The 15,974-nt window shown below is 42.1% G+C and overlaps 1 protein-coding gene across 3 annotated transcripts in view; it reads right to left on the bottom strand.

The window, feature by feature from the left end:
- impact (impact RWD domain protein) overlaps window positions 1-15,974 on the bottom strand; it is a 28,278-nt gene that overhangs the window by 6,434 nt on the left and 5,870 nt on the right. For all 3 annotated transcript variants that reach the window (XM_048252580.1, XM_048252582.1, XM_048252583.1), the window contains 4 exons: window positions 9,997-10,128; window positions 8,524-8,618; window positions 4,874-4,947; window positions 3,756-3,846 (listed from right to left, as the gene is read on the bottom strand). In XM_048252580.1, the coding sequence (XP_048108537.1) occupies window positions 3,756-3,846; window positions 4,874-4,947; window positions 8,524-8,618; window positions 9,997-10,128 (392 nt within the window). The remainder of the gene's footprint in view (window positions 1-3,755; window positions 3,847-4,873; window positions 4,948-8,523; window positions 8,619-9,996; window positions 10,129-15,974) is intronic.

The raw sequence follows: 15,974 nt of genomic DNA, 5'->3' as shown, positions 1-15,974 counted from the left end.
AGCTGAACTCCAAATGAATGAGGAAGTCGTGAATAAGAGAAGGAAATGAAGGAAAGAAAAAAATGAATTAGGAAGATTCAACATTGTTATTATAATTAAAACAAATGTTAATTGGAGTTCACCCTGAGATTAGTACTGCTTTGCTAGACAAAAAAAGGTCATGCCTTTTTCTGAGATTAATTGAACACTCTGGACAAAATGAGCAAATGAACCAAAGAACCAAGCTACTGTACAAATGCAGATTGTGTGAATGCACATCTGTCCAGCTCTACTCCACTGTACACAGATGTGTTGTGTTTTGGGAGATGGTAGTGGTCCAGTGATCAGGGATCTGGGCTCTGGTTAGTGGACAGGGATCTGGTTCAGGGGCGATTCTAGACCTAGAGCTTTGCTGGGGCACAGGCCCCCAACTCCCAATACATAAAAAAAAAAACATTTAAATGCGCGCGCAATATGAAATAAATGGCTTTTACGTGTAGCCCCCATCATGTCCTCATCCGTTTCTTGCCTGTCTCTCTCCTCCTCCTCCTCCTGCCTGGTAGTGGACTGCCCAGCCTGTGCTCTTTCTCCCCTCTCTTCTCCTTCTTTGCGACCTTCTTCTCCTCCTCCTTCTCCTCCAGCACTCTCTCCCTCAATTGTTGTAGCAGCTACTGCAGCAACATCCAAACACATAGGCATAAGTAGGCCTACTGTATGAATTTAATAGGCTTTCCTACACAAGGGAAGCTTATTTTTAGTCAAAATTGAGATATACTTTCCTCATAGACAAGGGTCCTGTAGTCATCCTGGCAATACTGCAGTTCGTTGTAGCTTAAATAGCCTACTAAAGCCTTCATACTGACTTTTGGTGATAATTTGCAAATGTAGCCTTATAATCTATTATAGGCTATATTTACAAATGCAGCAAACTTATTTAAGTTTGCCATTAAATTGATCAAATCACAGCAGTGGCTATTACCAGCATAAATGTTACCTTTAATGTGGGCAATTATCATACCTCCCTCGTCCTCATCTCTCCTCACTGTTCCTTTCCCTCTGCCTCTGTTCAGGAAGAATTTTCTGATGTCCATCTCTGAATAGTTTATCAGAATTTTGCTGCTCTTATTTTTTCATTATTATATGTGCCCTCTTATTTACTTATTTACTTACTTTTTTGTTTACTTGAATGTTATGTTTGTCTGTGGACCTAAATTGGTAAAATATGTCTAGTCTTCACCGTGGGATAGTGAGAAACGTAATTTCGATCTCTTTGTATGTCTGGAACATGTGAAGAAATTGACAATAAAGCTGACTTTGACTTTGACTTTGAGAAGGCTATGTTTAGTTTTACAGTAGGACAGCTTCACAAACAGTATAGGCTACCTTTACAGGACTCTCTCTCCAGTATAGGCTACGTATAAATCATTATTAATTGTCCGCATGTGTGCATGCAGCCTACAAGCTGGTAAACTGTTGCTAAATTTAGGCTATGACGCTAAGCATTGAAAAACAGATGCTAATTATGTGGGCAACATTCTCTAACAGCGATCAACTTGTCATTTTTTCTGTCAAATAAGTTGTGAATTTGTTGTAACATTAAAACAGGGGACGACTTACTCAAAGTGATATGACAACGTGCTCAAAGTGATATGACGAAGCTCCAGCCGACGAATCATGTGAATGATTTTCATTGGTTGTTGCGTTCAATCTTACCCAGCTACAGAGGTGCTATTTCCTGATGGGCTATTATGGCCCCTTTCTTTTTCCTTGTTTTTTTTATTGGCTGGTAAGTGACAGTCATGACTAAAGCAGGAACGGAGATGCGCTCATGAATGCCATTTCCATCGAGAGCAGCGCTAGAATTGTACTGGGGCCCCAGTGAATAAGGTCTAGTGACGCCCCTGATCTGGTTAGTGGATAGGGATCGGGCTCTGTAGTAGATAGGGATCTAGACTCTGGTTAGTGGTCAGGGATCTGGACTCTGGTTAGTGGATATAGGGATCTGGTTAGTGGTCAGGGATCTGGACTCTGGTTAGTGGATATAGGGATCTGGACTCTGGTTAGTGGATATAGGGATCTGGACTCTGGTTAGTGGTCAGGGATCTGGACTCTGGTTAGTGGTCAGGGATCTGGACTCTGGTAAGTGGTCAGGGATCTGGACTCTGGTTAGTGGATATAGGGATCTGGACTCTGGTTAGTGGATATAGGGATCTAGACTCTGGTTAGTGGTCAGGGATCTGGACTCTGGTTAGTGGATATAGGGATCTAGACTCTGGTTAGTGGATAGGGATCTGGGCTCTGTAGTGGATAGGGATCTAGGCTTCCAATTGGAACACCTTAAGGTTGTGAGTTCGATCCCAGCTTGTGGTAAAAAAAAAATGATTCAAATGCTTTAAAATGCTACCTTATCAGATTTAATATTGGACCTTTATTTTGATAAGACTCCATTCGTATGTCAGTCATTGCCATAGACATAGCTAATGTAACAGGTCAGGTTAGAACGCAAAAAAAAAATATATGGGTCGCGACTTAATGAACAGGGACATTGTGGGTCCCAAAGCCAGATCAGTTAAGAACCACTGGCTTAAACTATACGTACCGGTATGTAGAAAACGCACAAAATCAAATCTGTTCCTGCTTTTCTGTTATTCTCCGTTGGTAAAACATGTTACCAGTTCCTACCAGAGCAGGGGCGTCCCTCTCTACCTTCAAAAAACTCCTGAAAACCCAGCTCCCAAGTGCTCCCAACACCTGGCTCAATCTAGCACTTACCACTAGACTATCCCTGCACCACTAGAACTGTCATTCGATTGTATTTTGTAAGTCACTTTGGATGAAAGCATTGGCTAAATGACTAAATGTATGAGTTGTGCAAACGTCATGGACACAACATAAGGTATTTTTCAACCCTCCAACAATTTTGACACAAAAAATAAGTCACACTGCCTCAAACCTCAAAAAGGTAATCCCAGTGAGATTTCCCTGAGGCAACTAAGTACATGGAATAGCAGTCACCCAACATATGACTCAACACTCAGTGAGTGTTTAGATTCCTTATGTGCCAGAAATAACAATATCAAGACGCTTTGACTTAACAGACCATCAACGACATCCACATGCTGCCTCTGATTTACAATCGAGTAGCCATTGCATTAATGCTTCTTGAAATGAAGGTTGGTGAGCCAGAAAGGAGATATGATAATCAAGGGATGTCATGCAACAAGACCCACCGACCCCCTAACAAGATGACAGGAGAGGACAGGAGAGCAGAGGCGAGATACCATGCTGATACTGGAGATACCCTTAGGCACAGCATGCCTGACAAGCTGCCTGGCTTTGATTAAATTGCTGCAATAGTTTCATATTCTTTCAATGAGCACAGGGTGGCTAGCAGATGGAGATGAATTGTGTGGGGTTTTTTGGCCATCAGAGAAAGGGAGAGTGTGTGAGAGATGCACGCAGGCATGCCAAAGGGAGAGTAGATGACTCAAAAGTTGTTTTTCAGGCATTAACACATTTCATACATATATTCATACATTCAGCAAATTCATTTTGGCTCAGCTAATTACCTTCTGAGAGAAGCAATACTGTTTTATGCCTCTAAGCTCTTGACACAATGGTAAATTAGCTGACAAAAAGGATTATACTCCTGCCTGTGTTCAAATGTGGCCATTATCTTTGCCCAAGCAAACAGGCTTCGCTCACTCTCTCACAGACATAGACACAGACACACACACACATACACACACACACACACACATATACACAAATTGTACCTGCAAAAGATGAAGCAGTCTTCCACCTGCAGCTGTCTCACCATCATCCTCACAGTCTTGTAGGAAGGTGTTCTTGTCCTCACAGTGTATCCTACACACAACATAACGAGACTGAGGAAGACATAGGGAAACAAACCCTAAGGAGGTGTGCATGTGAGTGGGCATGGATGACCTTGAATGAGAAGTGTGAGAGTGTGTGTGCGCGAGTCGATTACATACAGTACATCGGTGCATGCTGTTGTTCATGTGCATGTCCATCTGCATGTGCAGGTACACTTCCTACTCATCAATTCTATACTTGCTGTCACCTTTTGCTGCCGTAACAATGTAAATGGATTTTAATATTAGCTAAGACGCACTTGGAAATGTACTGTCAGGAAACGCACATTCAGCAGAGCCGTGGACTGACCAGACCGTCCCTTCAGACGACTGCATGAAAAGGCTTTTCCTATACTTTGGACTTAATCAGCCCTTGATTATTAGACTACCATAATCAGAGCCGCTGGAAGATGAGAAGAGAAGTGAGAGAACAAAGACTTCCTCCCAGTCACATTAGCCTCTGATGATGATGGCTCTATCAAACAGCACAAAAATGCTAATTATACTCTTCAACAGGTTGGGCTCACTCAAGCTATTCACAGGCTTTTCCAGTGAAACATATATTCAGGCTTCATTTTCTATCTGCTTGGCCTTGGTACATGCACACAGTAATTAGGCACGGATGGATCCGGTAGGCAGGCTCTGAATGTCAGCATCACCTGCTGGTTAATCTATCCCAGATGACACACTCCACCATCCACTGAGACACAACCCATTCTCCTCAACCCAGAGTAATACAAACACATGAGCCCATAGACTGTATATATACAGTCTATGCATGAGCCCATAAAAATAAAAGATGCTAGAGCACATGCAGACACACCTAAACACACACACACATACATATACACACACACACACACACACAGTCAGACACAGACAAACACACAAACACAGAAAACTCAAACTCAAGCACAAACTCATATAATAAATACTGGAATGCAGAAAATATTGAAAATCATGGAAATGGACACGTGTGAAGCATGCCCATGTCCTGCAATGAAAACCAAATTGTTTACCGGTATGCATAGATGTTGTGAGTGGCACTGGCTATCTTTTTATTTTCATACAGCTTGTCCAGTACCAGTCGGACCTGAAACACATTCAAAAATGCAGAAAGCAAAATAAGCGTTGGCCATTAATATTCCGCGGTTTCCCCAGGAGCCCAGCAGGGTCGGGCTGAAGGATGCTTTTATCACATGCTAATGGAAAAGCATCTGTGCAGGAGACAACGCCACGGACTTCCGTCAGAGGTCAGAGGTCAGTCAGCCTGCCCGGTGTGAAAAGTCACCCCGAGAGTGACATGTCTGCTGAGGGTCGCATTAAGTGCTGTGCTCGTAGTTGTCATTCCCGTGGCTAATAATGTCCCCCCCACCCTCAAAAGTATTCTTAACACATCACGTAACACATCTAGTATTCATCACACATCACAATTTGCTTTTCAGACAAAAAGCGCATCCACTCTCTTTATGTCTCTTGTCTTTATTTATTTCGAACAAATACACAGTCAGAACCAAACATTAGCAGGCTTTGATTATGAAAACCAATGAAGCATATCCATCTCCACACCCACTTATAAAAAGGAACCTGATAATCATCCATCAAATTACATTGCACAAGCCTCTGCTTTCCCTCTTTTTGTTTTTCCCCCCTTAAGTTTTATGTTGTGTGCGTGTGTGTGTGTGTGTGTGTGTGTGTGTGTGTGTTTGTACCTGTACCTTCAATTTCAACTGTGTTTGCCAAACCGTCACCGAACACACTCAATCCAAGCGTGTCCTCAAAGGCAAAAAAGAAACCCACACACTTTCACTTAATTAGTAGGTATCGAATAATCTTAAGTCTCGCAAATATTTTCTGCGTATATTTTCCCATAGCAAATCACACCTCTCCCCACAGTTGCAATAAACTCAGCCCTGCCGGCACGGAGCTCAGTGATAATGGAGACGGTGTTTACCTAAGCGTTACAAATATTGGGGTTGCTGTGCTGCATTCACACTTGGGAGGAAGGACTCGGGCTTCTTTCAGAGACGTGTTTACTTTTCTGTCTCAAAGCAGAGCCTTGGAGAGGAACACCTGGCAGGGCTCATCAGACTTTGGAGGAATGGGCCAGGCAGAGTATTGACAGACAGCAGCGTTTAATTATGCGTTGCACACAGGGTATGCTGCTCAATAAATGTACTTCAGCGGAGAGGCCCAAGAGTGCAGTATTTGCATTTCCTTTCTTCTCATTAAAAGCTGAGCTTTAGCTCCTCCTGATCCTTCCTATCAAACCAGACCAGAGAGCACAGTGCATTGTGTGTCAACGGGGAGAAAAAACATTTTATTTTGGTGAGGTTGTCAGAGAAGACAAAAAAAAAAAACACTTCTACTTGCCACTACAACAACCTCTTCTCTAGGGAGGAGCCACTGCTTGTCAATGCGTTCCGTGTTCCGGCTACGTGGAACAGGAATTAGACAACAGTGAGGGAACACGACCAGCGGGGATCCGGAGCAGCACTCGACGCACCGACATGCCGAGTGGCAAGGGAAGCATTTAGGAAGCTATTAGCCACTGAAAGGCCCTCTGCCTGTTGTTTATCCCTGGGTTTGTTCAACCGTTAGCGACCATGACCAAAGGATGACTTAAGCTGCTGATCTGTAGCCTCAGGTTTTTCTGGGAATTTCAAATCACCCTTTCGGAAGCATCTCATTCTCACTGCGGCAACAACAAAAAAAGTGTGTACACATGCATACATAAACACAAACATAAACACACACACACACACACACACACAGTAGCGGGAGAGAGCCGATACTTCCAAATATTCATAATGTGACATTTGGGGCTGAGTGTGTGTGTCTGTTTATGAGCATGTCTCTGTGTCACCCTCTATTTGTTGTCACAGTGAAAAATTCACAAAGATTTCCATTTTTCAATGTCAAACAGCAATCCTGCAAGAATCCAGCATCGACCCACAAGCATAAACAATGGCGTCAAACAAAGGTGATCAAAACAGCAAAGCAACTACAGGAACTCCACGGATCATTACGCCTGTGCCTGAAAAGTCGTTGCAGCAGACCATTATGAGCCTGCGAGAGTCTGCGAAAGAGTGTGTTTATTGGTTTAGCTACCAGTCCACTAAACCGGCATAGCAGTCCACTGACTCAGAGTTCAATTAGCCAGCCATCCATCCCCGTCAGGCTATGACACAGCGTACTCCCGGAAAGTGTATTTGGGCCTTACAGTTTAATTTGAGTGTACTAATGTGGAATTAGAGACCAATTCATCATGCAGGATTTAAAAAGAGTTTTGCCAGGGAACACAAGCGCTGATTTGCAGACAAATTTGTAGAAGTTTGACAACGAAAAAAAAAAAAAAAAAAAAAGGCTACTGGAGTTTCCAGGTTCAGTGGAAAACAAGGTTCGGTGCCCAAGGAAATACTGTGAAGACAAATGGAATTTTATTTGAATACAATCTTAGGAAATTATTAGACATACGTCCTGAAAGACACTGACATAAGTCTCGAAATAAGTTCTGAGTACTTTCCACTGTCTTCACAGTATAATAACAGCTTGCCTCTAACACCTGAAAATGTTTAGTCCAATGCACTTAGGCTGATATACAGCATCTTTTGAAGCACATGGGTGGGGGGGGGGGGGTTGAAAAGCCTCTGGCAGCATCTGACATGTGAAAAACACTTGGGTGAAAGAGACAGGTGTATAAATGACTTAACCCGCATCTGCGTTTGCAATGCCTTTTTCACAGCTATTATGAGCATGGAACATCTCTCAAAGATGAGTGGGAGAATCCCGAATCCCAGGTGCCAGAGATGGAGCATATTGTCAAGTGGCTGCGCCATCCAAGTTCTGACATGTGACACTTCTGTCAGCTCAGATGTGAGTGTCAGCAAACAGGAAAGATAGCTCTGTTATTCGTATGTGTGTGTGCATATGATGCAAATGTAGTTTTTGTTGTTACTGATTTGTATGTGTCTGTGCGGATTGTGTGGTTGTAGTTAATGTGGTATAGTTCATGCTATTACTGTGTATGTGTGATCGTGTGGTTGACTGTTTTTAGTGGGATGTAAAAAATATAAAGATGGCAATCACATATCCTTTAGACTGTATAGTGGGTGCCATTAACAGAACAAAGTCCTATATTAAACCTTCAACTGTTAAATGAAATAAAAATAGACCTAAAATGTGCACTGTAATTTAAGTACAGACATATATAAAGTTTAAGGGAATCCTAGACAATGGCACAATGATGGGGGTATACGTTTGACCCCCTAAAGATGTGAAAGAGTTGCCAAGTGTGATCAAGTGTGTGTGTGGGTGCGACACTCTCATAGAGACAACAACGAGATTACAGTGAGAGGCCAGAGAGTGGGAGAATGAGAGGGAGAAAGAGTGGCTGCATTCAAGACACCCCCACCAACACTCCGGAACAGCTGCACACCTCTCAGAAGCACTTTGACGGATGATTACGAATGATATTTCAAGGAGCAACTCATTAGGCCTTCTTTGTCGATTGGTGAGCGATTTGCTTAGTGTCCTTCATGAGTCTCTTACACTGATGTTGTGTTTCCTGTGAATGAGGCGCTTGGACAGTAATGCTCCCTCTTGTTATTTTGTCGAGGCTACTGGTGACATTTGCTGGAATAGCAAATGACAGAGGAGGCTCACTTACCTGCTTGGGGGTGACCACCATAGCTAAGTGAGGTTGGAAGGTGCTCCGTCTTTCTGTGATGGGTTCACCGTGTTTAATTTCAGGCAACTCTTCCCCTAAACAAACACACACACACACACACACACACACACACACACACACACACAAATGCATCTGATTATGTAGAAACTTGCAACTCTGTAATGTGCAAATACTACAGCAGCATTATGTGCCAAATTCACTTCACATCAGGTTATCTCCTGACCTCATCTACCCACCTGCCAAATGCTTAGCAGTCATTCCACTTCAAACTTTCATAGCAACTTTCATAACAAGCTATGAAAATGGCAAATATTTCTGTGCCCTCACTGAAAGGGTAGCTCTGTCCCCAGGCCAGTGCTTAGAATGTGCACATGGTTTAGACCAATCTCTCTGGCCCCACTCTGTCAACATAAATATGGAATATAAACTTCTAACCCTGCAAAGTGGATGGGGGAATGCAGCACACTCAACATGTCACACCTGCCTCCTTTGTAACTTTGCTTATGGGACTGGCACAGAGTGTCATAATGGATATGATGCACCTGTCAGGTAAGTCAGTGGCCAGCAGCTGTGTGCCTCTTTCACTTAACTTCATTCCTGGACGCACCACTCGAGGGAAGATGTCAATGTCAGACGGCAAGGTGTTTTCAGGCCTATACATCATCATTGGCCTGAGTGCTTCTCTAAACTCTGGTGAATGAATCTTCTCCATTGGCCCATCACTTCAGGCATTTCCCTTCCAATCACCTGTCCAGTCTGAACCACCTCAGGGAGGCTTTGGATTGTCTGCCTCCCGTTTGGCATCACACCCAAGGCTTAGTGCAGAGTCCATTTGCCGCGAGTTGGCTGGGAAAATCATGCACAAACTACAGAGAGTCGCTGCCTGGGCCCAGCCTGAAGACAACACCGAGATTCATTGTTCTGGAAACTGAATTTAAGTGGACTAGCACTTAGGCATCGCAAAGCGGTGTTATTGTCTTTTATAAAGCCCTACTGTTGTCCAGCCCAGTAACGGCAGGCCCAAAACCAGGGCAAACGTAAGCGCAGATGGTGGAGCTATGAGGTGCTCCCCAGTAAAACATTAAGCCACCTTATCTCACGCCTTACACTCTGATGGTGGCACCAGCTGGTGGAGGGTAAATGACATCGCATTTCTTGTCCCATTTCAATTACATTTAATTGGGTTTTGGACCCAAATAACCATGGCAACACTCGTCCACGTCTGTGTGATTTTTGTCATCTTGTAGGAGGAAAAAAGAATTATGGCTGTATACTCCACCACCATGACATGTTCACAGGTAACAGAGCCACTGTTATATTCTTAATATTAGACAGTCTAGGTATATAGTAAATTCAGATTAGATTTGACAGATTCAGTTGCATATATAAGGCTGCTTATATGAATATACAGGGAATTGCAGACTTGAGGTAAAACAAACTACAGTAACATACCCCCAAGTCGATCTACAAAAAGATGGGCTTGGTCGGTGTTCTTCAGCACGCTGTAGTCTATATGGTCTTCCTCATCGTCATAATCTTCCTCTTCCTCTGTCACCATGGTTTTTCTCAGCTCAGACTCCTCCACTGCAACACAAAACACACACACACACACACACAGACAAAACAAGTCAAGCCCATCATATAGACCAGTGGTTTTCAAAGTGGGGACCGCGAGGGAGTGCTAGGGGGGCCTCAGCAAGTTGGAAGGAAAAATAAAAGCAACAAATACATTTTAAATATACCTATTATTATGAGGGTTGTTATACAATGCCATTAGAATAATTTGTCGCATATCTGAACATTATATTGTCCATGATAATGACTAGGAATAATAGTAGAGTGATAGCTCTCATATAGCAGAAAGCCCCAAATGCAATTTTTACACACTGTATGCTCCATCGCAAAGTGCTTGTAGCTAAAATAATTATTAGAATTAACTTAATGTATTTTTACATTTGCCGTAGTATTGTCGATGGGTTTTAATAACACATCAAGGGGGTCCTTGCCCAGAACCTAGTGGTATTTGGGGGGCCTTGTCGTGGAAAAGTTTGGGAACCCCTGATATAGACAACAGAGTTGCCAGAACAGTTTTCACTGTGCCATGCCTGTTCACACTTCGATGTTTTTTTTAAAAAGCCATTGAAGCTCTTTACACAGCCATTTAAAAAGCATACATATGGGATCGACCAGAACAGACACACCATGAAATAGGAATAACCCCAAGATACAGGAGAGAGGGAAGAAAATGTGGGAAATGTACCCTGAGCATTTTACAGTTTCAAGGCTGACTTAATGAGCCGGGCACCCATAGGATCCTGCCTCGGTTCTATTCCTTGGGGTTTGGGGCTGCAGAGTAGAATGGCAAAGTGGTGCCGTTTAGCAGAATGACCAACCAGCAGAAGTGAGATTTAATAAATCCCTTCCAACATGGCTATGAAGCCCTTTCCAGAAGGCAGCAATTGCATGCTGGCAGACCATCAGATAATGTGAAGTGATGCTATAATGCATACTGATGAGGAAAGGTTAACTACCGCCTGGCTGAAGGGCCTCTGTTAAGTCAGTGAGAGTCTAGCGTGTGAATTTATCCCTGCTCCACTGTCTGAAGATCATCCCCACTTAACCTTACAACAACCACGCTGCTAACAGTCTCAGGCAGAGAGGGCTGCATGAGAGGGATCTCCGACCATGGCTACTCTCTCAGCAGCGAAGCAATGAAGGAATGAGGCTACACACTTTTCAAATCAACGGCACAATCTATTTTATGGTTAAAGAACATTTGACATAGACAGTGATTAAAGATTACAAAAAGGGTGGATTCACTTAATTGTCAATTGTGTCAAGCCATTTTCATCATCCCTCAAAGAGACAGTCCAGATGCAAGACACTATCCAGAACGGCACATTCCACTAGTTAATGTGGCAGAAAATAACAGCTAGTGAGATGGGCAAAGCATGCGAAAGAGGGGGAGGATTTCAGCTATATAATATATATCATACTTCTGTATTCCGTCATATAATTCATATATATTGTACAATTGTAAATGATCTGTTTAGCCTGTAAAGCACACTGGGCCAACTTCTGTTGTTTTTAAAATGTGCTATAGATGTAAAGTGACCTGACTTGACTACAATGGGACAGGTTGACCCATCTCTCTGTTTTTTTTTCTTCTTCATAAGCTCACCCATGCATCACAGTGAGGCGAACAGGACAGGGAACCACGTGTAAATTCTAACTTGTCACTGCCCAGCCACTCCTACTCTCCCCAGTGACCTTTTAGTAACTCTAGGTCATCCTGTCAACCTCCTGAAACCTGCTGTTGAAATTTTAATGACTTTCCCAGGGTAAAACCCTGTTTGATCTTTATGACAGGAGTGCGCTCCTCGACCAGGCTCTGGAATATATTTATATTACCATAATTATGTCCCAGCGGATACTTTCCCTCCTCTTAATAAAAGAACATGCAGATATTCTCCGCCCTGTGGAGGTAATTAATGGTAAATAAGAAGGACAAAAAAAGAAAAACAAAAAGGGACCAAAGTGACATCGGAGGTTGTATGCATTAGCACATTTGAGACTCATAACACTGTACTCTACCGAATACAGACCATTCTGTTATATATAAATGAAGAAATATTCACAATAATCTTCAAATCAAAGTTCCCTTGGCCTTTGGAATTAAAATAGCCCCACATCATCATATACCCTTCACCATACCTAGAGATTGGCATGGTTTTATTTCAGTTAGCCTAATAGCTGGTTTGATTTGCATTGAGAGATGATATGGAAAGTACCCCATGCCAATAGTGAGATATGGTGAAGGGTATGTGATGATGTGGGGCTATTTTAATTCCAAAGGCCAAGGGAACTTTATCAGGATCCATTGTTCAATTTTTTTCCATTGCTCATTTTTTTACTTTAGGCATTAAGATCAATTTCCAAAAGATAATTTTATGTCCTCTTTTTAGTCAACTTTAGCATGGGTTCAAAAACTTATGAGCCTCACTGTGTGTGTGTGTATACATATAAATAAATAACCTTATCATGGTACAGATGAGGACTGTCTGAAGCACATGTGCATAAAAATACCAGTAAAAAATACCCACTAGAGGTGTGCTACAAAGGGTTATACATAGGCAATTCACATAAAAAGTTTTTTTTATGATTACGCTAAACAGCTGAGTGGTTCCTTCAAAAGGTTAGGCGTTTGTGTGTCCCAACTAAATATAATGGCCTATGTAACATCATGTCTTATATGACCAGTCACTAGTTTCAGCATTTCATGGGAGATGCTGAAACCATTTGAATCTCTTTTTTTTTTACAGTTATCCTACCACGAGAACATATTTTGTTCCCTTACCACCAGTGAAATCCTCCTCTATGCATTTTAAAACAGAGAATTAAGTGTAGAGGCGAGGACCTTGTGAGAAAGACACAAGAGGAGCGCAGTACAATGCTGGTACCCCAGGATACATTTTAAAAACTCCTCTGTATATGGTGTCCTAAAATCTCTGAAAAGCTTAACTTCTTATTCAAAAAAATGCATTGGCTGTTACGGCAAAGACACACTTAAATGCAGTAAGTAAGATTTATGGATCAGCTAGTGCCGGCCACAGATTTATACACCTCCATGTCCAACCATCCCCTCACCCATACCGAATTGTGTGTTGCAGACAGACATCCTGGATGTGCAATCTATTACTTGTGGCTTCTGTGATTGATTATATGGTTGAGGCGCAAAGAGCAACTTGAGAAAAGATTTCTCTGACAGAGCCTGGTCTATCAAGATAGATAGATAGACAGACAGATAGATACTTTATTGATCCCCAAGGGGAAGCTTGGCTTGTGGTAATACAAGTTGACTTTGGAGACACTTTGGAGAATGCATCTAAAAACAAAAAACAAACTGCATACTGCAACATAGCCCTAATAAACGACACTGTACCAGAACAGGGCAATGGTGCTGTAATCCTGCCTGAATTATCATGGCACCATGTTGGAGCCACTTCATGGTAAAAATTGCATCGCTCCATCTCCTCACTCCAGCACATGCATTTGGGGCTGGTTTTTATTGGGGTGGGGTGGGGTGGTGTGGCTGCACACCGCAAGGCTTGAGGAGCGGGGCCTCAGGAGTAGAGCTTCCACCAGCTTGACACCGCGAGAGAAATCTGCCCACTGCTGTACTTCACTGGGCCCCAGCCAACACTGATCCCTGCTTCTGTGGGATATGATAATGACCAGCACAGACCTAGCAGCAACAGCAGCAGCCAGCTCTTGCCAGCTCCACTGGCGAAAGCACATCAGGAAGCACAGAGCCATCTGTGTGGAACAGTGGGTGGAGTTCATGCGAAGAGAAATGCATGGAAAACTGAGTTACCATCTAAAAGAGCTGTTCAAATAAATTGTCACCTTCACACAACAGGGTGCAATGAGTGTACAAGAGGGTAAACAACAGAAACAAATAGTTGTTGGTGTACTATTATCACTGATATTCTGTACAACATAAATAACACACTGTATGAACTGGTGTCTTCAAGAAGCCTTTCAAAATACATGTCCAGCTAAGTATTTCTCTCTGCAATGTTCCCTTTGTGTGTAGAAAATTAGACCAATATTTTCAAAGAAGAAAAGTTAAGTATTCCCTTTGTACTTGCAGTCTTCCCATTGTCATCTTCTTCAATGTTTAATTTTAAGACTGTGAAATTTATTTGATTAGTGATCATACAGGCTAATATTTTGTGCTCCCTGCCCTAACCACCCTCTTAATTGAATAACTACATCCAGCTCTCTTCAAATATACTTCCTGCTGTGACAGCATGACAGCACACCCAGTAGTCATTAGATGATGAAACATCCCCTTTCATTAAAATTTCATTAGGAGTAACAGAACTGAAATTTGCATATTATTTTGGTGACAATCAGCAATCAGTAGAAAAGTGAAAATCCTTGTCATACACACAGACATGCAAACACTGCACAAAGGAGCTAATAACTGATGCAGGTCACATTTCAAAAAATGCTTAACTTTGGTACACGCAAAAGGGATTCGTCCTTAAAAGGTACACAGGTCAATCTGCATGTAATGATGCAGATCTACAAACTACATGGATGTGCCCTTCTCAATTGTGCTTAACAACCTGTGTCAAGCCAAAGGCCAATTAGGGCCTCATATTTAGTAACACTGTACTGTATCTGGGGGCAATACCATAAAGTGCAACCTAAGAGTACTTACGTATCAGTATGTCATAGCTCTACCCTTCATTCTATCTTTAACCCCACCAGTAACTAATATTGGTCTGACTTTGTAGTATCAGTGTTTTGCTCAATTTTCTTGTGCGTCAATATGCAACATTGCACTTTTCAATCACAACTGCAACACGTGTGTCCACACATGAATTTACCACACTGGACCATACTCCATCCTAATCAGTATAAAAACTTACATTTTCCACTGGCCTAACTTTCTGTTGATACCATCTGTTAATCTGTAACTGTCTAATGACAGTTGACATTTTGCACTCAATTTCTCACTTCATCTAAAGCACTACTGATGGTATCTGTATGCTACGGAAAAGTCAAAGATATTCTCACTATCATAATTTACTTGATTACTTCATTGTCTGACGACTATTTTCACAGATCTGCTGCTCTATCCTCAGACATTTAGGACCACACACCTCCACACCATAATGCCTGGCTGGGCAGTCAACAAGCACAATTCTACAGAACTAGTTTTCCTAATACTCATACTCCGTTTTCCTCACATTAATCTCATACTCATTGCATACTACACACATAAAAACATGAAGCAACAGCCTTCACATTGTCGAAACCACTTACTGTAACTTAGCACACCTGCCACTTCACAACTGCACTGTATTAAAAAAAAAACAGCCACATTGCACTGCGTGTGGACTCAATATGACCTCTTATGACCTGTACAACTGGAGTACCTGTTATGCTATGAGTACAGTCTAAAAGATAGCACATTGCACTGAAAAATGGTGTGATGCAGGTGATCTGCTAGGCGTAAGTGAGTGAAACATACAGTAAAATATCTAGACAACCTTTGTTTAAAGAAGGCAAACCTGCAGTTGAAAGGGGCTAGCCACAACAGAACATTTAGCACAGCATCATTACTGCAAGAAGCAAATGCATATGATCATCTTGGCAGTTTAAATGACATTTTAGATGGTTACCGGTTATGTATCCCTTTCTTTTACAAGTTTAACAAATAGAAATTATTATGAAAATGATATAGTTGTACTGGGAAAGAGCATTTAGTGTCACATTCTTTAGCCCAAAACTACAACTAGTCTTGCCATAATGAGATTGGCCCTGAACATATAAAAACTCTGTTTATCAAAAAGCTGTTCATCATATGAATTTATGTGAAAAACAATGTTTGATTTTGTACTACAAGTCACTATGTA

This window comes from Alosa alosa, chromosome 9 (assembly GCF_017589495.1).
Source record: "Alosa alosa isolate M-15738 ecotype Scorff River chromosome 9, AALO_Geno_1.1, whole genome shotgun sequence".
NCBI classification, from domain to species: domain Eukaryota; kingdom Metazoa; phylum Chordata; class Actinopteri; order Clupeiformes; family Clupeidae; genus Alosa; species Alosa alosa.
Note: the sequence above shows the minus strand (reverse complement) of the source record. Positions and strands in the feature narration are given on the sequence as shown.